Source organism: Oncorhynchus mykiss, chromosome 11 (assembly GCF_057628025.1).
Source record: "Oncorhynchus mykiss isolate SJ-2025 chromosome 11, ASM5762802v1, whole genome shotgun sequence".
NCBI lineage: Eukaryota > Metazoa > Chordata > Actinopteri > Salmoniformes > Salmonidae > Oncorhynchus > Oncorhynchus mykiss.
The window spans coordinates 32,556,214-32,584,131 of NC_143032.1; the positions used below are offsets into that span (position 1 = coordinate 32,556,214).

The following is a 27,918-nucleotide window of genomic DNA, read 5'->3' on the forward strand; positions in this document are numbered from 1 at the left end:
CATTTTCCATTTTTCTGTTGCTCTGTTTTAACACAGAAAAGGAATTAACCACATGTACACAGGCTGAAAATCAATTTGTTCCATTGTTCTTGTTTATGTATTTTTTTTAAATCAACTCCAAGCAATGAGTGAAAATGAGTGACATTTTGGTTTGGGTTGTGTGTAATTCACTATGCAATGATGGGTGATATTCATCTAAATGTTCACCGAATACACAAGGGAAGGGGTTCATCATCTAGAATTCAGGAATTCAGTTGTATGCACGTTGGATAATTGTCCCATTCAATTTTTTACAAGAGAGCAAGATGTAACATAAATATCAAGATCCTAATTGAAGGTGAATGAATTCAGGGCCTGCTCATCTGTTAATAACCTGTTATACATGTACCTATGATCACTAGATGGCGCTGTGATACAGCTTTAAGGAGGATATACACAGACTCAGTAAATGTATATTAATAGACTTGCAAAGGTTACAATCAAGTGATCAGATTATTCACCAAGGTAGCAAGTGAGTACAAGTTCCCAACAAAATAACTGAATGGTGTGAAAATACATATAGGTATGGTGTTGATCAAACATATGTCATACAAACAATTCATTGCGCTGTCAATACGTATGTTGCATTACATAAGTGTAAATAGATATGTATTGGAGTGTTTACTCTTTCTTTTTTGTACATTTTATGTGAGATTTGTACATTTCAAGATTAGATATAATAGGGTATAACCACATTTAAAACATATGCTTATCCGGCAATTTGGAAATGGTGTCAGACCATTAAAATCAGCCTGGCGTCTCTGATGAGCATTAATGAGTTTAGAGAAGAAGAGTGTTAGATCATGCCAACGCTGAGGAGCTACACAAAGTACACAAGACTGTTTAATTGCCAATTAAAATGACACAAAACTCCTCACTAAGTGTATAAATGTGCACAGAGCTTCGCAAGGGCTTTTGTGCCTTTTCTGTGAAGTCATTAGACATTCTGGGCACTTGCTACTCTTGCTCCGAGAGAGAGAGAGTACAGAGAGAGAGCGAAGAGAGAATGGAGAGAGTGGGAAATAATCTATTCCCTTGAGGCAGCAGAACCAACATTTGAAGATTCAACCCTTTATAGGTGTCTCAAACATGATCCTTCCGGTGAACTATTTGTTGTTAAAAATCAATTAAAAAATAAAATCTGTTGATGGGGGCTGTATTTCACTTGCCTTATTTTATCCCCATTTACAAATAGAGCAGTTATCACAGAGACTAAGAACACCTGGTCTGTTTTTACAGTTATGCCTGTTATGTGTGGCACAGAAGAAAGTACACAGAGAGACTAATAAGAATTGGCAGCACACTCGGCAGACACAACTGTGCAGGGACTGTGTCTTAGCAAAGTCCCGGCTGCCGTGGTAACGGTAAAAAAGAGTGCTGCAACCCGAAAGGAGGCGATCTCATAACAAGGGGGCGGGAGGCAGAGGAAAGGGGGAAGAGGTGGGGTGCGCGAGAAAGAGGGCGAGAGAGAGGGAGAGAGAGAGAGAGAGAGAGAGTGAGAGAGAGAGAGAGAAAGAAAGACAGATGGGGAAAAATAATGGAAATAGGGGTAGAGATAAGACAGGAGAGAGAAAAACTGCAGGGGAGTCTCTCCAGTTTGATAGGAAGAGTGTAGCGTAGAAGAGGTGCTCAGAGCAGTTGACTGGCCGTGCACTCACAGCACAGCCTCTCAATCAGTGCACTTGGCTATGCTTATTCAGGAAAAACACACACACATACAAAAACACACACAAGGAGGAAGGAGCTGGGAGCTGGGAAGGCAGCCCAGGAGAAGGAAACCAAATGGGGCAGAGCGCCTGAGTTTAAGATCCAGCAGCTGTCTCAAGGGGGGCAGGGGAGGCCTCCAGACAAGCATCGGCCAGCCAGTCAACGGGCCAGCCATGGGGAGCTACCAGGCAGCAGACAGAGAGAGGAGAAACCAGAAGAGCATGTACCCAGCAGGACAGAACCTACCAGCAGCACTGCAGCTCCCCAACACCAGACGGCCACTACCAGAGATGCAAGACAATCGGGCTGAGTGGGTGCTGACTAATTAGCTCTCACCCCTGAGCGGTTTAAACAGGGGTTGAAGGGGGGTTGCGGTCAACAGATGTGGTCGTTGCGGAGGGCCATGGGGCCAGAGCCATCGCGGGGGCGCTGTCTGCTCAGGTGGCTCGGGATGAAGGTGTGCCGCAGGAGCACGCTTGTGTTCGCCCTGCTCTGGTTCGGCTCCTGGGTGTTCCTCAATGGCCTGGTGTTTGTGCACCGGACCATCCTCTCCGACTACTGCACGGACGACAAGAGCAAGAAGATCCTGCAGAGAGTGGTGAGTACAGTACATGGAGACGCCGGACTCACACTTCCATTTTGATGTTGACACTGAACTTGAGGTTAGTGTGAATTCTGATACACACAACGTAAAATGTGTGTGTGTGTGTGTGTGTGTGTGTGTGCGTGTGTGTGTGTGTGTGTGTGTGTGTGTGTGTGTGACACAACACAAACCACACACTAAGCCAAACAATATTACGCATGAAGATAATGTAGAGTAGACAGAGTCAAAATATTTTCTCAAGGTAAAGGTTATACCAACCAACATTCACAGAGTAACACACTGTGATGGAATTAAGCCGAATTGACAGGATACCATGAGAATGTAGAGCGGAAAAACCAATAAAACATCACGACTCAATTGAGAAGCATTTCCTAAGCAGTAGTAGACATAAAAATGCCTTCAGTTGCTCCTCTCGCTCTCTCTCCCTTACTCTTAACCTCTGTACTATAGAAATATGCCTTTTAATTAACTTGCTTTCAAAAAAGATTGAAGTTTTGAAACTGCAGTGAAAGTGCAGTAACTGCAGTCGGCTGTGTTATTTTGGACACAGTATTTGCAGCCTACTACAGTTATACTGCATTCTAAGTTATACGACAGTGTATTGCAGTTATACTACACTCTGACTGCAATCTTTTTTCGTAAGGGAAGCCCCGAGATCACCCCTTTGTTTACTTAAACGACAGAATTATTTCTGCACTGCCACGCTCTCTACCAAGTACACCGACTAATGTTTCAGCCCCAACATCTTTCTGTAGCCCTCGAGGCATTTCACGACAATACATTTAATGGGGAGGACATTTTCTCAAAAATGATTGCTGGTAGTGATAAAACTGTAAGACATGGTGCATTACACATCTTCCATGATTTTACTTCTCTACCCTTTTTTTCCCTGAGTCTTGATTTGATAAACAATACAGTGAGACTTAACTGTATTTCAATAAAATTACGATTGGATACTCATCTGAGTTTAACTTCTAGAAGTGGCCCTGAACCTCAAACAAAATAATTGGATTTTTTTCTGGGATTACTTCTTGGTTCTAAAGCTTTTACGTAAAGCGCACTTTTGTACTAGTAGATTACACACAATATTGAGTGGGTGGTTAAATTCAACTTGCACGGAAAAATATAATATAATATTAACAGTTGAAGTCGGAAGTTTACATACGCTTAGGTTGGAATCATTAAAACTCGTTTTTCCACCACTCCACAAATTTCTTGTTAACAAACTATAGTTTTGGCAAGTCGGTTAGGAGATTTACTTTGTGCATGGCACAAGTCATTTTTCCAACAATTGTTTACAGACAGATTATTTCACTTATAATTCACTGTATCACAATTCCAGTGGGTCAGAAGTTTACATACACTAAGTTGACTGTGCCTTTAAACAGCTTGGAAAATTCCAGAATATGCTGTCATTGCTTTAGATGCTTCTGATAGGCTAATTGACATCATTTGGGTCAATTGGAGGTGTACCTGTGGATGTATTTCAAGGCCTACCTTCAAATGGAGTGCCTCTTTGCTTGAAATCATGGGAAAATCAAAAGAAATTAGCCAAAATTGTAGACCTCCACAAGTCTGGTTCATCCTTGGGAGCAATTTTCAAACGCCTGAAGGTACCACGTTCATCTATACAAACAATAGTACGCAAGTATAAACACCATTGGACCACGCAGCCGTCAGACCGCTCAGGAAAGAGATGCGTTCTGTCTCCTAGAGATGTACGTACATTTGGTGCGAGAAGTGCAAATCAATCCCAAAACAACAGCAAAGGACCTTGTGAAGATGCTGGAGGAAACAGGTACAAAAGTATCTATATCCACAGTAAAACGAGTCCTATATCGACATAACCTGAAAGACCGCTCAGCAAGGAAGAAGCCACTGCTCCAAAAACTCCATAAAAAAGCCAGATTACGGTTTGCAACTGCACATGGGGACAAAGATCGTACTTTTTGGAGAAATGTCCTCTGGTCTGATAAAACAAAAATCTAACGGTTTGGCCATAATGACCATCATTATGTTTGGAGGAAAAAGGGGGAGGCTTGCATGCCGAAGAACACCATCCCTTTGAAATTGACATTTATTAAATTCCAGCCAAATGACCTGTGCAATAAATAACTTTGACTTTAATTTCTATGGATGACACAGTTGTGTGTTCTCTCTTGACAGTGTTTTGAGTGCAGTGACAGTTCACAGAGGAAATGTTACACCCCTCTGTCTCCTCAGGGCAAAGGCCTTGGTCAGATAAATGATGACCTTTGATTCCATGGAATGTTCTGTCCTCTAAATATGAAACAATTAAAAGACTCAGGGTGGGGATCTAACCTGACACAATGAGCCACTGCTGATTATCCAGCCATTAATTTAATGACACAAAATATGACTAAATACACAAGGCAATGATAGCTAGATTTCATATTATGATTACATGAACCCCATTGTCTCCCATCAACATTTACTCTGCCAATTGCTTAAATGTTTAACCTCATAAATAACCCCAAACATGCTTTTAAATTCCCCTTTAAATGCAGCTAGTCCAGTATATAATGTGGACAGACAAGAAATGAGCACAAAATAGACAAACAGTGGTTGCTTTTGCGACTCCCTTTTGGCAAACTGCCCAGTGCAATAGGCCAACTGTCCGTCGGTTCTGGTTTTGACATTGTTGCAGGACCTAATGTTGGCCAACCTCAAAAAGTAGCCTCTCTTTAGGGTCAAACTGACCATTGTGTGCCGAGGTTGACAGGACAGAACAAAAACCACCCAACCTGTTTTTGTTCTCTGAGCGTTTATTCCTGTTCAGACAGATAGTTCCTATTCTGTCTGATGTCAGTATATATCATTATTTATTTGCATTTGTGCAATGATATGTTTCATATGTACCCACATACAGTACTTAGAGGATTTACATCATTATTCTGGTAAAGTGTATAAATGTGTTAATAGTTTATTTAGCTTCTCATCTAAATGTCATTGCATATAGGAGGTTTGGGGCTAAATTGATATATTATGTGGCTTGAGGCGAACACAGGCTTGAGGCTAAATTGTATATTAAATGCAGTCATTTGTATCTCAATATCAAATCATTTTTGGGTGAAAGTTAAATACCTTACTGTGATTGTTTTCAATTAAAATTGTCCAAATTAAATAGCTCCTTAAAAAATAGCAATTTCTAAAAGCAATAATTTTGCTAGGACTGTCTGGGAGTGGTCTGAGTGTGGTCGGGGAAACTGAAAACTAGCTATTATTGGCAGATAGGTTTCGGACTCTCTTTCTTATTGGTTTATTAAGTAATTTTGATGTCACCAGGCAGGTCAGAACTCCATCCCACCAAAACAGGCAGAAATGTCAGTCAGTCTTTTCAAACAGCTCTTATGCTGTATTATTCCAACCTCATAGTGTGGAAATATATACAGTAACAGTCAAAAGTTTGGACACACCTACTCATTCAAGGTTGTTATTTTTTAGTTTTACTATTTTCTACATTGTAGAAGTGAAGACATCAAAACTATGAAATCACACATATGGAATCATGTAGTAAAAAAAACGAATCAAAATATACTTTATATTTGAGATTATTCAAAGTAGCCACCCTTTGCCTTGATGACAGCTTTGCACACTCTTGGCATTCTCTCAACCAGCTCCATGAGGTATTCACCTGGAATACATTTTAATTAACAGGTGTTCCTTGTTAAAAGTGAATTTGTGAAATGTCTTTCCTTCTTAATGCGTTTGAGCCAATCAGTTGTGTTGTGACAAGGTAGGGGTGGTATAGAGAAGATAGCCCTATTTGTTAAAAGACCAAGTCCATATTATGGCAAGAACAGCTCAAATTTGTTCAACACTTTTTTGTTTACTACATGTTTCCATATGTGTTATTTCATAGATTTCATGTCTTTACTATTATTCTACAATGTAGAAAATAGTACAAATACATAAAAACCCTGGAGTGTCCAAACTTTTGACTGGTACTGTATATAACATAGAAATATCACGTTATTGACTGCACTGGGCCATTATTTATCAGTTGATGGTATTTTGAATTACTAGATGAAACCTATTACACTCATACCTTGCGAACTACAGATATTATATTACCATAACCACACACAGGGAAGGCAGTAGGTGACTTTGAGAGCGAACTTTGATGGAAATGCTCCATAATCCTGACGATAGACACAGGGACTAACATTGTCCCAATATTTCTATGATTATCTACGGTTTCTTGATTTGCAAAGATGAATCATATATCCTGCTTGGAACAACTTCTCACAATGGCAAGGGAGGTTGACTCTCAGCTGGCAATAGGGACTTTGTGGTTTAGGCAGCCTTTACTAATTGAACAAATCCCTTAAGCTTTTTATTGCACACCTTAATAGCTTTCTGCTCTGGTGCTTACACTACAGCTTGGCTTTTTAAAGTTCTTTATTCACACATTTAGCCAGCCATAAATTGGCATTGCCTGGAGATAGGAAATGGTGCCAAGGCCACGACAATGTGAATTCTAATGATGGTTGTGCTTCATAGGATAATTGCAGTACTGTTACAAAAAGTATACATTATATATTCTACCATCTGTAAAAAAAAAAATATATAAAAAAATTAAAAAATGGAAATTTGCTATTGTGTTCCTTTTATGTCATGCCATTGTGAATAACATGATTGGTTAATGATACTGTGATAATAGTAGCACTCAACATGTATGTACTGTATGGCTTCACAGGTATGTAACCACTTGTGGAGATGGAACAGGCATACAAATCGTTAATGTAATATCTGTGGTCAAATCAAATCAGATGTATTTATAAAGCCTTTTTTACATCAGCAGATGTCACAAAGTGCTTTTACAAAAGCCCAGCCTAAAACCGTAAACAGCAAGCAATACAGATGTGGAATCTTTGGTTTGATTTTTGATCTGATTTAATAATATCTGTAGTAACTTTCGTGATTTGTAAATATATGTGCTAGTAAACCAGCCTTTTGAGATTACAAACAATATGACGAAGAATTGAATCCCACAGCTAAACTATCAATTAATGTAACGTTATTCAGGCCACTGAATAAATTGGTTTAGTTTGAGTCCAAGAAGCAGCAATGATGTTGTGTATAGTGCAAACATCATCTTGGAAAACTATTACTCCCAGTGAATTGAACTTCTTGTAAAACAGGCAACCCACTCAGTGCTCTCAAAATGTATGCATTTGTTGCTCTTCTCCATTTTAAAATGAATAAACACAATGAATAAACACAATGTTCACCCAAATTCACACTCCACACAACAATAGTATCAATTATGGTACTACTATGCATTCACATAAACTGAAAGTGCGAACCACCGCATTTTACCATGGAAAGTTGACTGGGAATATGGCCGGATACAAACAGTGTTGTTATTCCCTCCACAAGGCAATCAAACAAGTAAAATGTCAGTATAGAGGCAAAGTGGAGTCACAATTCAAAGGCTCAGACATGAGACGTATGTGGCAGGGTCTACAGACAATCACGGACTACAAATAGAAAACCAGACACGTGATGGACACCGACGTCTTGCTTCCAGACAAACTAAACACCTTCTTTGCCCGCTTTGAGGATAATACAGTGCCACCGACGTGGCCCACTACCTAAGACTGTGGGCTCTCCTTCTCTGTGAATGACGTAAGTAAGACCTTTAAACGTGCTAACCCTCGCAGAGCTGATGGCCCAGACGGCATCCCTAGCTGCGTCCTCAGAGCATACGCAGACCAGCTGGCTGGTGTGTTTACGGACATATTCAATCTCTCCCTATCCCAGTCTGCTGTCCACACATGCTTCAAGATGGCCACCATTGTTCCTGCACCCAAGAAGGCAACCGTAACTGAACTAAATTACTATCACCCAATAGCACTCACTTCTGTCATCACGAAGTGCTTTGAGAGACTAGTCAAGGATCATATCACCTACACCTTATCTGTCACCCTAGACCCACTTCAATTTGCGTACAGCCCCAACAGGTCCACAGATGATGCAATCGCCATCATACTGCACACTGCCCTATTCCACGTAAGAATGCTGTCCATTGACTACAACTCAGCATTCAACATCATAGTACCCTCCAAGCTCGTCATGAAGTTTGAGGCCTTGGGTCTCAACCCCACCCTGTGCAATTGGGTCTTGGACAGGTGGTGAAGGTAGGAAACAACATCTCCACTTCACTGATCCTCAACACTCGGGCCCCACAAGGGTGTGTGCTCAGCCCCCTCCTGTACTCCCTGTTCCTGAAGAAATTTGGCTTGTCACCTAAAACCCTCACAAACCTTTACAGATGCACAATTGAGAGCATCCAGTCAGGCTGCATCACCGCCTGGTACGGCAACTGCACCGCCCATAACCGCAGGGCTCTCCAGAGGCTGGTGTCTGCACTACGTATCACTGGGGCAAACTACCTGCCCTCCAGGACACCTACAGCACTCGATGTCACAGGAAGGCCAAAAACATAATCAAGGACAACAACCACCGAGCCACTGCCTGTTCACCCCCCTATCATCCACAAGGCGTGGTCAGTACAGGTGCATCAAAGCTGGGACAGAGAGACTGAAAAATAGCTTCCATCTCAAGGCCATCAGACTGCCTACATACAGACTTGAAATCATTGGCTACTTTCATAATGCCACTTTAATAATATTTACATATATTGCATTACCCATCTGATATGTTTATATTGTATTTTGTACCATCTATTGCATCTTGCCTATGCTGTTCGATCATTGCTCATCCATATATTTATATGTAGATATTCTTATTCCATTCCTTTACTTAGATTTGTGTGTATTAGGTAGTTGTTGTGGAATTGTTAGATTACTTGAAAGATATTGCTGGACTGTCGGAACTAGAAGCACAAGCATTTCGCTACACTCGCAATAACATCTGCTAACCATGTGTATGTGACCAATGCAATTTGATTTGATTTGATTTGATTTACAGTGAGCCAAAATAATTCTCACATTGTTCCCGCTTGGCAATTCGAGCCAAATGTAGTCCTATATAATCTAGGCTACAACGTATATATTTATATGATTGTCTATTGACTAAAAGGTCTTCTCTGGACATATTTGAGCAGATCTTTGTTTTCAGGCTCATTTTTTCCAGTGTTGTGAGGGAGAGAACTCTAAGTAGAGCTAAGGCTACTGTCACAGGACATTCCCCACATGCCTACTCTGACCAACGCTTGGGCCGGGCTGCGCTCCGCTCGACAGACCACAGACACACTGGTCCACTCCAGACTTAACCATTACTTTGCCAAGGGGAGAGCTCAATAAGCACCCAAAGTGCAATTATACAAAATCATTTTGTTTTTAAGATGATTTGAATGACAGGAATCTAACAAAATGTACAACATGCATTTAAACGAACCTAATTCCAAGCGATTTGTTTGTTATTACAGACGTGCTAAGGGATTTTACATTATTGATGCTATAGCTCCATTTCCCATGACCTAATAAGATTACAGAATGATGAATACTGTAAAAACCTCGGCCTACTGCCACTTCCAGGTAGACTTTCTTCATAGGTAGATGCCTTCTGAGTAAAAAGTGTGCGTAAATGGGCAGTAGTTTGTAAACATTGTCTCTTTCTATTTGATTGAATTCCAGCCATAGAATAGGAATACAATAGAAATTATCCTCTAAAGTGGACCAATCTTTGCAGCGGTGTAAACACTTAGTAAACCATGCCGTTGAGTTAAATCAGAAACGTACGTGATTCGCTTTTGCCGTGCCTTTTAAGGTCAATGTATTTGCACTTTTGAATATGGAATGTGCCCCAGAGACAGAATTTAGGTTTTGCTCAGCCAACAGATATTTCCTTGATTCTTATTGATGGCCAATAGATGTTTACTTTGTTCATTGTCTTTTGGGGGGATTTCGAGAAATAAAATATAAAAGAAGGAAAAGTACAGAAAACAAACAAAACCTCTGATTTTTTCACTGCTTCATCCAAACCCAACGATCATGATGATGTGTCTTGCCTGGTTAACCAATTGCCTGGTTAACCAAAGGTTCATTAAGGGTGTGGACTACTTCAAAGTCTGGAGGGTATTGTTTCCCTTGAACCACTTATTCATAGCCAGAAAATTATCCAATGTTAATTAAAACAAAATAAACACTGAGAGTGTTAAATCAACACTGAAAGGGTTGAGTCTGTTGACCCATATGCCTACCTGAACTATGTTAATTTAATACACTGCTTAGTGTAAAGCCTTATTAAAATATTTGCCTTTGAAGCAAATTGTAGACTTACCACCATGGCTGTATATGTTAGTGACAGAGACATGGTTGTTGCATTCACCAAGTGAGATCTTAAGCGAATATGTTATAATTCAAAAATAAATGTTTAAAACAATACCTAACACATAGTTAGTTAGTTTTACCCTAATACAGAGGCCTGCAACTCATACACATCACTTTGAACGAAAACCAAAACTATAATCATCATATTTCCCTGCTTGCTCTATTGCAGGTAGAGTTTTAGAATAGTTTGTTTCAATATCCATGTTTGTGGTTTTTGCTCAATGTGATGCATTTAAAGCCCCTATATTAGGGTAAAACTATGCCCTCAAAATAAGGCCTTATGAAATAAGTATGCTATTGTGTTAATTGTAAAAAATAAAAATAAAAACATATTCGCTTAGGTTCTCACTTGGTGAAGTCCATAGGATTGAAAATGTGTGAATGCAACAACCATGTGTCTGTCACTAACAAATTCAGCCATGGGTGATAACTCTACAATTCACTAGAAAAACAAGGCAAATATTTTATTCAGACTTTAAACTAAGCAATGTGTTAATGTAATTGTTCCGGTGTGCATATGAGTCAACAGACTTCACACTTTCAGTGTTGATATAACACTCTCAGTGTTCACCGGAGAATTTGCTGTTTGTCATTAGCTAGAGTTTGAAACTCAAAACAAACATGCTGTGGGCGTCAACAGGGCTATTTATTGACTTTAGCTTTTGTACTGTAATTTGGCTCGTCTGTACATATCCACAACTGATAGTATGACATATAAACTGAAGCTGAAGCCACGTTCATTTGGAATTCACTTTTGTTATTAATCACAATTCAACGCTTTACATACAGAGAGGGTTTCTCCAACAATCAATTACATGTACATTGTAAACTCCAACACATATACAAATGCAAGTAAAACACCATGACAGACTTGCACACAGTCCAAACACCATGGTGGGAAAGTTTACATGCAAACAGAAGCTACAGTATAAACAGCTGCAGCCCGAAATGATGCAAGTACCATGAAATACAGGGAATTAAAATGTACGTGTGGAACGTGGCAGCAGCACTGAAAAGGGTGAAAAAAAAAGATTTGTCCTGGGCCAGATGCCTAGGCTGGAACATTATGGCCACAGCGCAGCTTAGCCTACATAGTGCCGAGAGATCTTAGGGGCACATTAGCGACCTCAAAATAATTGCAGGGGTCTCCGAGTTCAACCCTCTGGAGGTAAGGTGAGGACACTTGTGGCCGTCAAACTATATGATACAGCTTGAGACAGGCCACTTTCATTTGTGATGTCACCCAGCTAAACAGAGAGCAAAGTTGGAGCGCAGTAAAGTCTGCCAAAACATCCATAGTATGAAACTCAAGGAATTTATAATATGCATTAAATATCAGGACAATACTGTTGACTCTTAATTTATTTTGTAAAATATAAATATAATTATGCTATATGGACAACACCTAATTGTAATGAAAATAAATTGTCCTCAGCGGCATTGTTTTAAATTATTACCAGTGTAATTACTTGGGAATTACATGTATGTTATTTCACCAATTAATACAAATTAATTGTGTCACTACATTGTGTATAAAGTATGACCTAGGCTTGTAGGCTTGCAATTTCAATGTAACATGTAAGAGAGGCCACAGAGGAAAGGGTGGGGAAGGAACCAATAAACCATTGTGAGGGTTGGTGATGAGGGAAACACAGCTATGGCTATAGTGCTAATGCCATGCCACCCAGTAAAGCCATTAAGCATCTGATCTTGTTGAAATCGTGACCAACTCAAGATGACAGCTGTTTACTTTGGAATGTGGGCAGAGAGGGATTTTCTCTCTAATCCCCCAGGAACACTAATAATTTCCAACCTCTGGACCGACATCTATGCACCGAGACTTATAACAATCCCATTTGCTCGCTAATCCGAGACATTGAGAGCAGGTTAGAGGCCGAGTCTGAAGTGTGATGTGATATAATTCAGCATCCACTGAAAAATGTGCATCAAATGTACTGATGCGTACAGAATTGCCCATTTTAGGTTCAGTAGCACAATCACACAATGCCATTCCCTTATTGGGATGAGACATGGACTACAAATCACATTTTAGTTGAAAAATTGCCATTATTTTCTACTAAATTGTTGTTACCTCAAATGCATGACAACCGTAATATGTTCACCAAAAATAATTAGATTTTGTCTATGTGTGTTTATGTCTGTCTGTCTGTCCCAGTGTGAGGAGTATCGCGAGGGCGCCCTAACCGGTGACCTGTGCGAGGACTTGTGCGTGAGCGGCCAGGTGGAGTACAGGCGCTGCCTCTACTACGAGAACGGTAAGAAGGTGATCGAGGCCCGGTGGCGTGGCACGCCCGTGGTGCTCAAGTCCAAACTGGAAAACTTCTCCTCATATGAAAGCCTGGGTCTGCTGGAGTACCAGGACCCAGCTGAAGAGCTCTCTCCCCTGGACGTGGTCTTCTACGCCACCCTGGAGATCAGGAACTCCCTGGGGCTGGATATAAGCAGCAACGCCTCTCTGCCGCCGCTGTGGGGCCAGAGGCTTAGGGAGCATGGGCAGGCCTACTCGCGGGCCGAGCTAGCATCGCTGTGGTCCCTGCTCCAGCAGGAGGAGTACACTTTCCTGAGGGTGCTGCAGGACCTCAGCCGGCACTTAGCCAAGGTGTTGGGCTCCTGCGGACACTTCTACGCTGTGGAGTACCTGTCGGCAGGCCACGCCTGGGACCAGAACATCTTCTCGCTGGAGGAGGTATCGGCGGGCCCACGGACGGCGAGGGACATGGTGCACCGCATCGCCCTCAGCTTCCTGGACATGGTGTGGCGCTTCGACAACGACTTCTCGCACCGCCTCCACCTGTGTGACATCAAGCCGGAGAACTTTGCTATCCGGAAGGACCTTACGGTGAGCTGACCAAATTGCACACACACTTGAGCCTGCAAAGGAACACACACTCACACACACAGTACACCCATAGACACAAATTCAACTAACATGCACACACCTCAAAGCAAAGAGTTGCTGACTCCCTCACACAAAACAACAGGGGAGCCTTGTGTGAAGGGAAAGCTGTCATTAAAACAGTCCCAAAACGGCTGCTGGATAACCGTCACAGATCTGAGATATCTTTCTCTTTAGTGGGCGAGTTTAGATTCTTCCTGTGTAAACGAGACAAGGTTAGGAAATCTAGCTCCCTTTTTTCACACTAAGACACACAGATCGACCCGATTTTGCCCCCATTCGCATTAGTTAATTTATCCACACAATACAGCGGCACATTCATCCGCAGAGTGCAAACAGTTTGATGAGAGCAATGCGGTGTACAAAGAATGACGAGGCTCCAGGCTGCCTAATTGTTTTCCACAAGAACAAAAATGGCCGCTTGTGCCATTTATCAACATTGTGCTACATTGGTTTTTACCTTAGTTTGGTCTGTTTGAAACCTGTGCATATTTGGCTGACTATGACCTATCAAGGACTGAGAGCAAGGTGCAAAGAACACCTTGCATTGGATTTGTGTTGTGTTTCTGCTGACGGGTGATTCATAGCATGAACAGACATCGAACATTGATATAACTACTTTCTGAATAGGTCACGTAAGCGGAATGAAAAGCTAACATCATTCACACAAAAGGATAGTGTGAGAACAGAGGGTATTACAATGTATTAACAGTCCTCGGCACCATTTTCATTTGATTTCCATAAAAGGGCCACAAACAGCTGTTTGAGCAATCAATGAAAAACACAAGTCTTATTTTCAGGGTCTGTAGACTTGGCTTATGTAACTATGATGCAAATTTAGCTTTAGAAAGGAAATCATTATTCCTATTTTAGGATGGAGAAAATTAAGTCGTTGTTATACACCATATTATCATTGTTGCAGCGGCATTCGTGACTGGAAAACATTGTTATATGGACATCATTTAGTGTGTAATGTGCATGCGGGTCAGAATGCCGATGCAAATTACCCTTCGAAGATAAAAAGTAACACGCAAGCTTTTATTTAGCTTGTGAATGTTCGGAAGAAAAAACGGTTTGGAAACCTTTTCTCCGTCATGTTTTTTTCCCCCTTGTATAATTGCTAGTAAGTTTACACTTTTTTTTGAAAGCATCGAAGTTCAAAAGATTACACTGTTTGAAATGAAACATAATATTATTGTACCTGTCATGGCTCACACAAACAGTGAGCTCATGTTACAATGTGAACAAAGACCAGGAGAAAGGAGATGAATCCAAAGGAGGCTTGTTATTGTTTACGTTTCAGCTGCTCTGTAATTAAAACAAAGTAGACTTTCAATCCCTCCTCTCTCTGTTTTATAGCTCCAGGGGATACAGCTGATCCCTGCTTCCGTTTTCTCATGTGATAATAAACAGAGGAAGTGAAATGTCTATGTTATATACGGGGGGGGGGGGGGGGTGTATATTGAGGGGGTATATTGTGTATATTAAACGTATGTTGGGGCAAACAGTATATTAGGGGCTATATTGTATATATTAAAAGTATATTGGGGTACATGTTGGGTTGGCTTGCTTCGTTGAGAATAGCACTTATTATCATGTCTGTCAGATCTACAGCTCCTTCAAACGTTACGTATGCTTACTGTCTCTTATTTTCACTGATCACGAAGACCTTCCAAGGTTCGACAGTGACAGGGTTTTATTTATTTGGTGGCGTGTTCTGCCATAAATCAGCTGTAGCTGACATGAAGTGCTGCAGTGGAGTCATTCTTTACGAGCCATCTACTGCAAAGAGGACGAACATATCAAGCCATGCAGATTAAACAGCAACTCCCTTAAACAGCAATGTGAGAGAAAATGAGGACTTTTTTTTCTCTATGATCACGTCAATGACAAATTCCACATTTATCCAACAGGAATATTTACAATTTGGTTACTCTTGATTTATTACCCTCCCTTTTAAAAAAAAATTTTTTTCAGACGGTGGAATAGGGAGATGGATGAAAGGGCAAAAGCAAGACTGATAGTGGTGGATGTAAGAAAGGATAGGCCTAATACATTTGACCATTGAATCCTTGCCTCTGTGGTCAGTGTGAGCTCCGGAGTTGGCAGCAATGCAACATGACCAGACTCCGGCACTTACTCCCCTCTCTCTGTGCTGTTCTGCAGGTGGTGGCTATAGATGTGGACATGGCCTTCTTCGAGCCCAAAATGCGAGACATCCTTGAGCAGAACTGCACTAACGACGACGACTGCAACTTCTTTGACTGCATATCCAAATGCAACATGAAGACGAACAAGTGCAGTTCCAAGCGGAGAAATAGCAACCTGCAGGTATGTATGGTTGCATCGAAATATGAACGGTATTCCATACTATGATGAACAAAAAAAATACTGTTGGTCCCATGTTTAATGAGCTGAAATTAAAGATCCCAGAAATGTTCTATACGTACAAATACAGTTGAAGTCGGAAATTTACATACACCTTAGCCAAATGCATTTAAACTCAGTTTTCACAATTCCTGACATTTAATCCAGTACAAATGCCCTGTATTAGGTCAGTTAGGATCACCACTTTATTTTAAAAAAAATGTCAGAAATGTCAGAATAATAGTAGAGAGAATGATTTATTTCAGCCTTTATTTATTTCATCACATTCCCAGTGGGTCAGAAGTCTACATACACTCAATTAGTATTTGGTAGCATTGCCTTTGAATTGTTTAACTTGGGTCAACTGTTTCGGGTAGCCTTCCAAAAGCTTACCACAATAAATTGAGTGAATTATGGCCCATTCCTCCTGACAGAGCTGGTGTAACTGAGTCAGGTTTGTAGGCGTAATTGCTCGCACACACTTTTTCAGTTCTGCCCACACATTTTCTATAGGATTGAGGTCAGGGCTTTGTGATGGCCATTTCAATACCTTGACTTTGTTGTTCTTAAGCCATTTTGCCACATTTTTGGAAGTATGCTTGGGGTCATTGTCCATTTGGAAGACCCATTTGGGACCAGGCTTTGACTTCCTGACTGATGTCTTGAGATGTTGCTTCAATATATCCACATAATTTCCCTTACTCATGAAGCCATCTATTTTGTGAAGTGCACTAGTACCTCCTGCAGACAAAGCACACCCACAACATGATGCTGCCACCCCCATGCTTCACTGTTGGGATGGTGTTCTTCGCCTTGCAAGCCTCCCCCTTTTTCTTCCAAACATAACGATAGTCATTATGGCCAAACCATTTTATTTTTGTTTCATCCGACCAGAGGACATTTCTCCAAAAAGTATGATCTTTGTCCCCATGTGCAGTTGCAAACTGTAGTCTGGCTTTTGTATTGCAGTTTTGGAGCAGTGGCTTCTTCCTTGCTGAGCGGCCTTTCAGGTTATGTCGATATAGGACTCGTTTTACTGTGGATATAGATACTTTTGTACCCGTTTCTTCCAGCATCTTCACAAGGTCCTTTACTGTTGTTCTGGGATTGATTTGCACTTTTCGCACCAAAGTACATTCATATCTAGGAGACAGAACGTGTCTCCTTCCTGAGTGGTATGATGACTGAGTGGTCCCATGGTGTTTATACTTGCATACTATTGTTTGAACAGGTGAACGTGGTGCCTACAGGCGTTTGGAAATAGCTCCCAAGGATGAACCAATCTTGTGGAGGTCTACAATTGTTTTTCTGAGGTCTTGGCTGATTTCTTTTGATTTCTTTTTCCATGATGTCAAGCAAAGAGGCACTCCATTTGAAGGTAGGCCTTGAAATACATCCGCAGGTACACCTCCAATTGACTCAAATGATGTCAATTAGCCAATCTGAAGCAGGAATGTCCACCAGAACTGTTGCTATAAAATGTAATATTCATTTTTCTACCATAAGCCGACTCCAATATTGTTTTAGAGAATTTGGCAGTACGTCCTACCGGCCTCTCAACCGCAGACTACGTGTAACCATGTCAGCCCAGCACCTTCACATCCGTCTTCTTCACCTGCGGGATCGTCTGAGACCAACCACCCGGACAGCTGATGAAAAACTGTTGGTTTGCACAACCAACATTTTTTGCACAAACTGTCAGAAACCATCTCAGGGAAGCTCATCTGCATGCTCATTATCCTGACCAGGGTCTTGACCTGATTGCAGTTTGGTGTTGTAACCAACTTCAGTGGGAAAATGCTCATCTTTGATGGCCACTGGCACACTCGGGAAATGTGCTCTTCACAGATGAATCACGGTTTCAACTGTACCGGGCAGATGGCAGACAGTGCATATAACATTGCGTGGGCGAGCAGTTTCTTGATGTCAACGTTGTGAACAGAGTGCCCCATGGTGGCGGTGGGGTTATGGTATGGGCAGGCATAAGCGACGGACAACGAACACAATTGCATTTTATCCATTACAATTTGAATGCACCGAGATACCGTGACGAGATCCTGAGGTCCATTGTCGTGCCATTCCTTCGCCGCCATCACATCATGTTTCAGCATGATAATGAATGGCCCCATGATCTGTACACAATTCCTGGAAGCTGAAAATGTCCCAGTTCTTCAATTGCCTGTATACTCACCAGCCATGTCACACATTAAGCACGTTTGGGATGCTCTGGATCAACGTGTACAACAGTGTACAACAGGTTGTTCCAGTTCCTGCCATTATCAAGTAACTTCTCACAGCCATTGAAGAGAAGTGGGACAGCATTCTGCAGGCCAATTTCAACAGCCTGATCAACTCTATGCGAAAGAGATGTGTTGCACTGAATGCGGCAAATGGTGGTCACACCAGATACTGACTGGTTTTCTGATCCACGCCCCTACTTTTTTTAAAGGTATCTGTGATCAACAGATGCATATCTATATTCCCAGTCATGTAAAAACCATAGATTACTGCCTAATGAATTTATTTCAATTGACTGATTTCCTTATATGAACTGTAACTCAGTAAAATCTTTGAAATTGTTTTAAGTTGCATTTATATGTTGTTCATTGTATTTTCAACTCACTCTACACATTACAATTAAACAAGTTGTTGAATTGTAACTTGGCTGATCCTCTCAATATCTGTCATGGTTGTTGAAGGAACTGGACCAAGGTGCAGCGTGGTGAGCGTACATTTTCTCTTTATTTGAAAAGACGCAGAACAAAACAATAAAAACTACAAAACAAACTGTGACGCTAAAGGCTTTGTGCCCTAAACAAAGTCAACTTCCCACAAAGACAGGTGGAAAAATGGCTACCTAAGTATGGATCTCAATCAGAGACAACGATAGACAGCTGCCTCTGATTGAGAACCACACCCGGCCAAAGAAATAGAAATAAAGAAATTAGAATGCCCACCCTAGTCACACCCTCAACTTTTAATTACTTTAATTATGAGTGTGTAGTTGAGTGCTACAAGGAATGTTAATTTCTTATGATAACACTAGGGTTTTTCAGAGCATATTCATAATACAAGAAGTAAATCCAGGTTAGATAAGACTTCAAGAGTTCCTCAATAGTATCATTAGTCTCAAGGGGCATTGATCCAAATAAATCACTAATTGCAAGGGATTGTAAAGGATGTTAGCTAATGCAGATTATTAATGCCTTGCACACGGAAATACATTTTTAAATATCATTTCCCAGACATTCGCGGAAATCACACGCATAACACCCTTGAGGCCGGGATCCAATCTGATTGCATTTTTCCGGCAATGCACGTTATAAAGGCACTATTTCTGTGTTCATGGAGACCACAGTCATGGTGAACACTGCACGACAGGCTCAATCGAAAATTACCTTGGCATATTGTCCACATCTGCAATCAGATTGAATCCCAACCCAAAAGTAAATGCAGTACGCAGATCGCAGATCTGAATTTGTTTGAATACCGGCTTTGAGTCAATACCTAGTCTTTGACATACTACGCATCCAATTGATAAATTGACATGCTGTTGTCACTCACACTGCCGGATGCACTGGAGAAGTGGATAGCTCCCAGACAATGCCATTTACGTGATTACACCAGGTCCACCTCAAGGCCACAGGTGGCTGCTGCGATACCTTTCCTCCACTTCTGATCACTTATCGTAACCCTCGCTGACCCCTACCTCTCCATTGTACGGCCTGCCATACAAGGAGTCAATAGAGGCTTTGTCCTTTAACGATTGCAGGGGTCGAGGAGGGGATTTGTGTCTGGGTGGCTTATGTCCCCTTCAAATTGGTGTGTAATAAGAATATGACTGATAATGACCCCAGTGATAATTAAATAAGAACAGAGGAACAGTAGGTCACTCTCACAATGACTACTGATTGCCCCCTCCACTTCTCTCAACTTTCTGTTACCCTCTTTCCTCTTGGGTCTCTCACTGTCACCCCCTCTTCTTTTCTTCACTCCTCTCTGGTCTGTCACCCCCTCTTCTGCTCTGGACAGGTGATCTGTGAGAAGATCTTTAGGCCCTGGTTCTCTCCCACGCTGCTGGGCGCCAAGGCGGGCCTCCCCCTCCAGGTGGACCTCCAGCGGGCGGTGCAAGAGTGCGTAGACACTGCGGGAGGCGAGGACGAGGAGCAAGACCGGGCTGTCCAGAAGCGGCTGCTAGACCTCCTCACGGGCCTCCTCCACCAAGGGACATCCTCTGAGCATTGGGGCGAAGGGGGAGAAGATAGAGAGGGCATTCACCCTCACACAGCTCTTAACTTCTGAAGCATTGCACTGTTCACCCTCACAAAAACTATTCAGTGGAGAAACCAACAGTATTGGCTTCATGAGACGCTAATTTAACATGTGTTTGATGTTTTGCATTTTGTGAGGTGGTTCCTGAGGACTGGATGATACTGTTTTTTGAAGTGACAAAAGATGCCCTGATGTTGTTAGCACTGACTATGTGCTTTAGTACCTACAGTAAGCAGACTATGGCAGTTTCAGAGGTATTAGTGTAGCATCTGCCAATAACTGATGGTCTATCAAGCAAGTGGTCATTCTATTTGAGTCATCTTTACCTCAAATAAATGCAGTAACTTTCTTTTGACCCTTTTGTACAGTCGGACAATGATCTCATGATCACTTCAGAGCTTTTTGAAAATATTTTGCAATGTCTGTATGAACGGAAGGTTTGTAGTCATACACCCGCTTGTGATCCACTAGCCAAAACCACAGCTGCCTGTTGTCAGGTCCACCTTTTGTTTCAAGTAACATGTCAACACTTTCCAGGCTAATGGACAGGGAGAAGCATATATCAGAAACTGCGCTTGGTTCCCACCATCCAGCCTGGTCGCCTGTTCCAATGGGAAATGGCGATGCTGCTGTGCGAGTACTCCCCTTCTTTCTTCAGTGGCCTGAGCTTCCAAAAAAAATCAGGTTCCCTAGGCTCTCCAGCTGGTTCACCACAGGACAGGGGGAGGAAATAAGATGAAGAACAGGCTTTGGACAGGAAGGGAGGGTGGGATGGGAGGAGGAGGGGGGGGGGGGGGGGGGCAAAACACATCTCAATCTCCATCTCAACCAAAAATGTAAGTGAAAATATCGGATTAAATCAAGTCAAACTGTGTTTAAAGTGCATTTAAGGTTTGATTTGACTTTAACTTTGATTTTTGGTTGAGATGGAGAAGTGAATACAACACAAGTATTATTAACTTGTAGATTCCATTTAAAATCATCTAAAGCTTGAAACCCTAGGCATATCCCACTGCGGATATGGTTGGAAAACTGGTTGAATCAACATTGTTTCCACGTAATTTCAACCCAAAATATTTGTATGAGGACGTGAAAACAAATTGGATTTGCAAAATGTCATCAAAGTAAGGGCATTTCGTATTTTTTTCACCCAACTTTTAACCTAAATGACATGGTGGATTTTTTTTGGTTGAAAAGGAGACTTGAATCCAACATATCAATTATTAATTTGTAGACAAACTGGAATTAATACCAGACTCAGAGGCACAGATGGATATATCCAACAAAAATAAACGTCTCCTTCAAATGTTGATATTTGATTGCGATGCACATTAAATAGTCTATTAATTGTCAACAAGTTAACAAATGATATGAGGATTCACGTCTCCATCTCAACCAAAATTAAAAGTTAAAGAAATAAAAATAATAGGAATAAGCCAGTGACTCAGATCTAACTATCTAAGCAGTAGATGCATATCCTTTAAATGTTGATATTTGGATACAGTGTCAACCCCCTTTTCCCTTTCCCAAACACACAAGCTGCGTGTGGGTAAAATCACAGAGGAACCCCCTCCAAAAAAGCCATATTGCAACCTACAGAGCATTTGGAAAGAATTCAGACCCCTTGACTTTTTCCTAATTTTGTTAAGTTACAGCCTTATTCTAAAATTGATTAAATACATTTGTTTCCTCATCAATCTACACACAATACCCCTTAATGACAAAGCAAAAACAGTGTTACATTTTTTATTGCAAATGTATTACAAATTTTAAACTGAAATACCTTATTTACATTAGTATTCAGACCCTTTGCTAACGAGACTCAAAATTGAGGTCAGGCGCATCCTGTTATTTTTATACATTTGCCGAAATTCTAGAGCTCTGTCAGAGTGACCATCGTGTTCTTTGTAACCTCCCTGGCCAAGGCCCTTCTCCCTCGATTGCTCAGTTTGGCCGGGCGGCCATCTTTAGGTAGAGTCTTGGTAGTTCCAAACTGCTTCCATTTAAGAATCATGGAGGCCACTGTGTTCTTGGGGACCTTCAATGCTGCAGACATTTTTGGTACCCTTCCCCAGATCTATGCCTTGAAACAATCCTGTCTCTGAGCTCTACTGACAATTCCTTCGACCTCATGGATTGTTTTTTTTCTCTGACATGCACTGACAAGTGTGGGACCTTACAAGTGTGTACAGGTGTGTGCCTTTCCAATCAAGTTGTAGAAATTTATCAAGGATGATAAATGGAAACAAGATGCACCTGAGCTCAATTTCGAGTCTCATAGCAAAGGGTCTGAATGTATGTAAAACATGTATTTCTGTTTATAATTTGTAATAAATGTGCCAACATTTCTAAAAGCGTGTTTTCGCTTTGTGTGTAGACTGATGAGGATTTGTTGTTATTTAATCAATTGAAGAATAAGGCTGTAACGTGACAAAATGTGGAAAAAGTAAAGGGCTCTGAATACTTTCCGAATGCACTGCCACTACTGTAGCTGATAATTATGAAGTAAAATTTATATTTTGTGTACATCTTGTTTCTTCTCTGTTGCTATTGTCCTGTTTGAAAGACGGTTCAGTGAATGGGTAAGTGCATAGGTCAATAGGGCTAACTGGCAAGCCAGCTAGCCACGAAAAATGTACATCTACCTTGCTTAACATTAATTTGTGCCCATTTAACTAGCTGGCTAGCTAGATTATTATGGTTCACACATCTAGCTGATAATTATGAAGTAGAATGTTTGCTTTGTGTACATATTGTTTCGTCTATTGTTACCATTGTCCTGGCTGGAAGAAGTATCAGTGAATGGGGAGGTGAAGAGTGAGGTAATACAGTAGGGGGAGTGTGAGTGCTTCTCAAATGTATGTGTTCTCCGCACTCTCGGCCTCACAAGAACCTTCTCAGGCTGTATCACATCCGGCCATGATTGGGAGTCCCATAGGGCGGGGCACAATTGGCCCAGTGTCGTCCAGGTTTGGGGGCAGGCTGTCATTGTTAACAATAATTTGTTCTTAACTGACTTGCCTAGTCAAATAAAGGTTAAATAAATGTGTTTCTTTTTTTATAAAAAAAAGAGAGCGTCGTAGGAGATTACACTCAGAGCATGAGAGTGTGGAGCACAATTGCATGCATATTGAGAAACATGCGTTGACTCACCCTACTTCTATAAAAATGCCAATGCCATACTCCTTTCATGTTGATGAAATGGTCTATGACTCTGCCATACAGTACAGTGGCTTACGAAAGTATTCACCCCCTTGGAATTTTTCCTATTTTGCTGCCTTACAACCTGGAATTAAAATAGATTTTTGGGAGGGTTTGTTTCATTTGATTTCCACAACATGGCGACCACTTTGAAGATGCAAAATATTTTTTATGGTGAAAAACCAAGAAATGAGACAAAAAAAATGGATAACTTGAGCGTGCGTAACTATCCACTCCAAGTCAATACTTTGTAGAGCCACCTTTTGCAGCAATTACAGCTGCAAGCATCTTGGGGCATGTCTCTATAAGCTTTGGCACATCTAGCCACTTGTATTTTTGCTTATTCTTCAATGCAAAACTGCTCCAGCTCCTTCAAGCTGGATGGGTTCCACTGGTGTACAGCAATCTTTAAGTCATGCCACAGATTCTCAATTGGATTGAGGTCTGGGCTTTGACTAGGCCATTCCAAGACATTTAGGGTATTTCCCCTTAAACCACTCAAGTGTTGCTTTAGCAGTATGCTTAGGGTCATTGTCCTGCTGGAAGGTGAACCTCCGTAACCAGACTCAAATCTCTGGAAGACTGAAACAGGTTTCCCTCAAGAATTTCCCTGTATTTATCTCCGTCCATCATTCCTTAAATTCTGACCAGTTTCCCAGTCCCTGCCGTTGAAAAACATCCACAGCATGATTCTGCCAACACAATGCTTCACTGTGGATGATGTTCTCGGGGTGATGAAAGGTGTTGGGTTTGCGGCAGTCATAGCGTTTTCCTTGATGGCCAAAAAGCTCAATTTTAGTCTCATCTGACCAGAGTACCTTCTTACATATGTTTGGGGAGTCTCCCACATGCCTTTTGGTGAACACCAAATGTGTTTGTTTATTTTTTCATTAACCAATAACTGTTTTCTGGCCACTCTTCAGTAAAGCCCAGCTCTGTGGAGTGTACGGCTTAAAGTGGTCCTATGGACAATTTGCAGCTTTGCATATCATTCAGGGTTATCGTTGGTCTCTTTGTTGCCTCTCTGATTAAAGCCCTCCTTGCTTGGTCTGTGAGTTTTGGTGGGGGGCCCTCTCTTGGCAGGTTTGTTGTGGTGCCATATTCTTTCCATTTTTTATGATGGATTTAATGGTGCTCCTTGGGATGTTCAAAGTTTCTGATATTTTTTTATAACCCAACTCTGATCTGTACTTCTTCACAACTTTGTCTCTGACCTGTTTGGAGAGCTCCTTGGTCTTCATGGTGCCCCTTGCTTGGTGGTGCCCCTTGCTTAGTGGTGTTGCAGAATCTGGGGCCTTTCAGAACAGGTGTATATATACTGAGATCATGTGAGAGATCATGTGACACTTATTTAACTAATTATTTAACTAATTATGTGACTTCTGAAGGTAACTGATTGCAACAGATTTTATTTAGGGGTTTCATAGCAAAGGAGGTGAAAACATGCACTCACCAGTTTTCTGTTTTTAATTGTTTAGATTTTTTTTGAAACAAGTCATTTTTTTCATTTCACTTCACCAATTTGGACTATTTTGTGTATGCCCATTACATTAAATCTAAGTAAAATTACATTTAAATTACAGGTTGTAATGCAACATAATAGGGAAAATGCCAAGGAGGATGAATACTTTTGCAAGGCACTGTACATGCCTTTAGTTTTTGTTGTCCTTGACTACTTGGCTAAAATGCTTGCTCATTAGCCTCACTTCTTTTCATGGGCAATGATGAGCCAGCTAGTTAACATTAGCCTACTACATCTAGATACATATTAAACTTCCATCCTCTCAGGCCAGTGAAACAATTTATGAGTGTCTGGTTGGATCATAATCATTGTTATAGTCATTGGCCAGTACGGAAAATTAAGTGAAACATCAAGTCCAAATTTTTATCTCCATCCTTGGCTAATTTAGGAAAATGACAATTTTTGCTTGTTAGCTAGCTAGCCAACAGAAAATAACGACACAATGAGATGCAACATTTCAATTTTTTTCTGTTAATGACGTTTGGCTTTTGATGTGATTGGTGTGAAGCCAAATCCAAACTGGCTTCACATGATACTTATTTTGTGCACCAGGACCATTCACATTTGAACTCACTCAGTTTAGCTTAACGCTGATTGGCTATTATTTTATAGATTTTTTTATCAAGAGAAAGGAAATGCTCGGTGGCTTCGATTGCATTCATTGAAATGGGCGGCAACAATGTCATACTCGTTTTGACCAGACAGCATCAGATAGATGGTCTACATATAGAGAGGGGCGCTGTTTTGCTCGCTCGAATGCTTTCTCCAGTGAAATCTATTCAGCCTCATGCAAATTGAAGGAAAATTATGGAACACAGAGAGACAAAGAAAATTGTTAGTTTTTATGTTGGTACATTTTTGGTGGAAGCATGTCTTCCCTTGGTACCCATGAATACATGCGACTGATCAAACACAATTCAATAATACTTTTGAAATAATAATAAATAAACAGCCTAATGTTAAGGCTGTCTTACAAACTAATGTAACAGTATTTATTCAACCTTAAAATGAGTAACACATCCATGGCCACATTTGTATGTTACTGTAACACAAATGCCTTCTTATGTAATCATAAAAAGTGTGCATGTTCAGGGTCGAAGGTCTTTGGAAATCTTCACAATTGCTAGAATAATCTGCACAGAATCTCAAACAGCATTGATCACTTATACCATGTACTTTAATGTAATCTCAACTGTAATCCAAGTCATTTGGTTGTGCTATTGTCAGGTGCGTGAATGAGGACCCAAAAGCGAATTAACAAAACAGAGTTTCTTTAATGACGAAACACACGTAGGCTCAGATGGACAGGCAGATTCCGACAGGACAGGACAAGGTTAGATGAACAGGCAGATTCCGACAGGACAGGACAAGGTTGCAGCAAACACGACGATAGTCTGGTTCAGGCATGAGAAACACAAACGAGAATCCGACAAAGACAGAAGCAGAAACAGAGAGAGATATAGAGACCTAATCAGAGGGAAAAAGGGAACAGGTGGGAAAAGGGGTGAACGAGGTAGTTAGAGAAGACAAGGAACAGCTGGGGGAAAGAGGGGAAGAAAAGGTAACCTAATACGACCAGCAGAGGGAGACAGGGTGAAGAGAAAGAACAGGAACAGGACACAACATGACAATACATGACAGTACCCCCCCACTCACCGAGCGCCTCCTGGCGCACTCGAGGAGGAAACCTGGCGGCAATGGAGGAAATCATCAATCAGCGAACGGTCCAGCACGTCCCGAGAGGGAACCCAACTCCTTTTCTCAGGACCGTACCCCTCCCAATCCACTAGGTACTGGTGACCACGGCCCCGAGGACGCATGTCCAAAATCTTACGGACCCTGTAGATAGGTGCGCCCTCGACAAGGATGGGGGGGGGGGGGAAGACGAGCGGGGGCGCGAAGAACGGGCTTAACACAGGAGACATGGAAGACCGGGTGGACGCGACGAAGGTATCGCGGAAGAAGAAGTCGCACTGCAACAGGATTAATGATCTGAGAAATACGGAACGGACCAATGAACCGCGGGGTCAACTTGCGAGAAGCCGTCTTAAGGGGAAGGTTCTGAGTGGAGAGCCAAACTCTCTGACCGCGACAATATCTAGGACTCTTAGTTCTACGCTTATTAGCAGCTCTCACAGTCTGCGCCCTATAACGGCAAATTGCAGACCTGACCCTCTTCCAGGTGCGCTCGCAACGTTGGACAAAAGCCTGAGCGGAGGGGACGCTGGACTCGGCGAACTGAGATGAGAACAGCGGAGGCTGGTACCCGAGGCTACTCTGAAAAGGAGATAGCCCGGTCGCAGACGAAGGAAGCGAGTTGTGGGCGTATTCTGCCCAGGGGAGCTGTTCTGACCAAGACGCAGGGTTACGAAAAGAAAGACTGCGTAAGATGCGACCAATAGTCTGATTGGCCCGTTCTGCTTGACCGTTAGACTGGGGGTGAAAGCCGGAAGAGAGACTGACGGAAGCCCAAATCAAACGGCAAAACTCCCTCCAAAATTGAGACGTGAATTGCGGACCTCTGTCCGAAACGACGTCTGACGGAAGGCCATGAATTCTGAAAACATTCTCGATGATGATTTGTGCCGTCTCTTTAGCAGAAGGAAGCTTAGCAAGGGGAATAAAATGAGCCGCCTTAGAGAACCTATCGACAACCGTAAGAATAACAGTCTTCCCCGCTGACGAAGGCAGTCCGGTGACAAAATCTAAGGCGATGTGAGACCACGGTCGAGAGGGAATGGGAAGCGGCCTGAGACGGCCGGCAGGAGGGGAGTTACCGGACTTAGTCTGTGCGCAGACCGAACAAGCAGCCACGAAACGACGCGTGTCATGCTCCCGGGTGGGCCACCAAAAACGCTGGCGAATGGAAGCAAGCGTACCCCGAACGCCAGGGTGGCCGGCTAACTTGGCAGAGTGAGCCCACTGAAGAACGGCCAGACGAGTAGGAAACGGGAACGAAAAGAAGGTT

The 27,918-nt window shown here is 41.8% G+C and overlaps 1 protein-coding gene across 1 annotated transcript; it reads left to right on the forward strand.

Annotated features, from left to right (window-relative positions):
- The first annotated feature begins 1,429 nt into the window (after nt 1-1,429).
- LOC110535577 (divergent protein kinase domain 1C) lies at nt 1,430-25,924 on the forward strand. Its single transcript, XM_021620653.3, has 4 exons — nt 1,430-2,344; nt 12,848-13,531; nt 15,755-15,919; nt 19,988-25,924. Exons 1-4 carry the CDS (start codon nt 2,129-2,131, stop codon nt 20,255-20,257), a joined length of 1,335 nt encoding a protein of 444 aa, XP_021476328.2. The 5' UTR covers nt 1,430-2,128; the 3' UTR covers nt 20,258-25,924.
- Nucleotides 25,925-27,918: the final 1,994 nt, after the last annotated feature.

What these genes read in the sequence shown, in the direction of transcription:
- LOC110535577 (XM_021620653.3), top strand. Translation starts at nt 2,129, where the DNA reads ATGTGGTCGTTGCGGAGGGCCATGGGGCCAGAGCCATCGCGGGGGCGC. An exon ending in CTATCCGGAAGGACCTTACG is followed by an intron (nt 13,532 to 15,754) that starts GTGAGCTGACCA and finishes GCTGTTCTGCAG; the next exon opens with GTGGTGGCTATAGATGTGGA. An exon ending in GGAGAAATAGCAACCTGCAG is followed by an intron (nt 15,920 to 19,987) that starts GTATGTATGGTT and finishes TGCTCTGGACAG; the next exon opens with GTGATCTGTGAGAAGATCTT.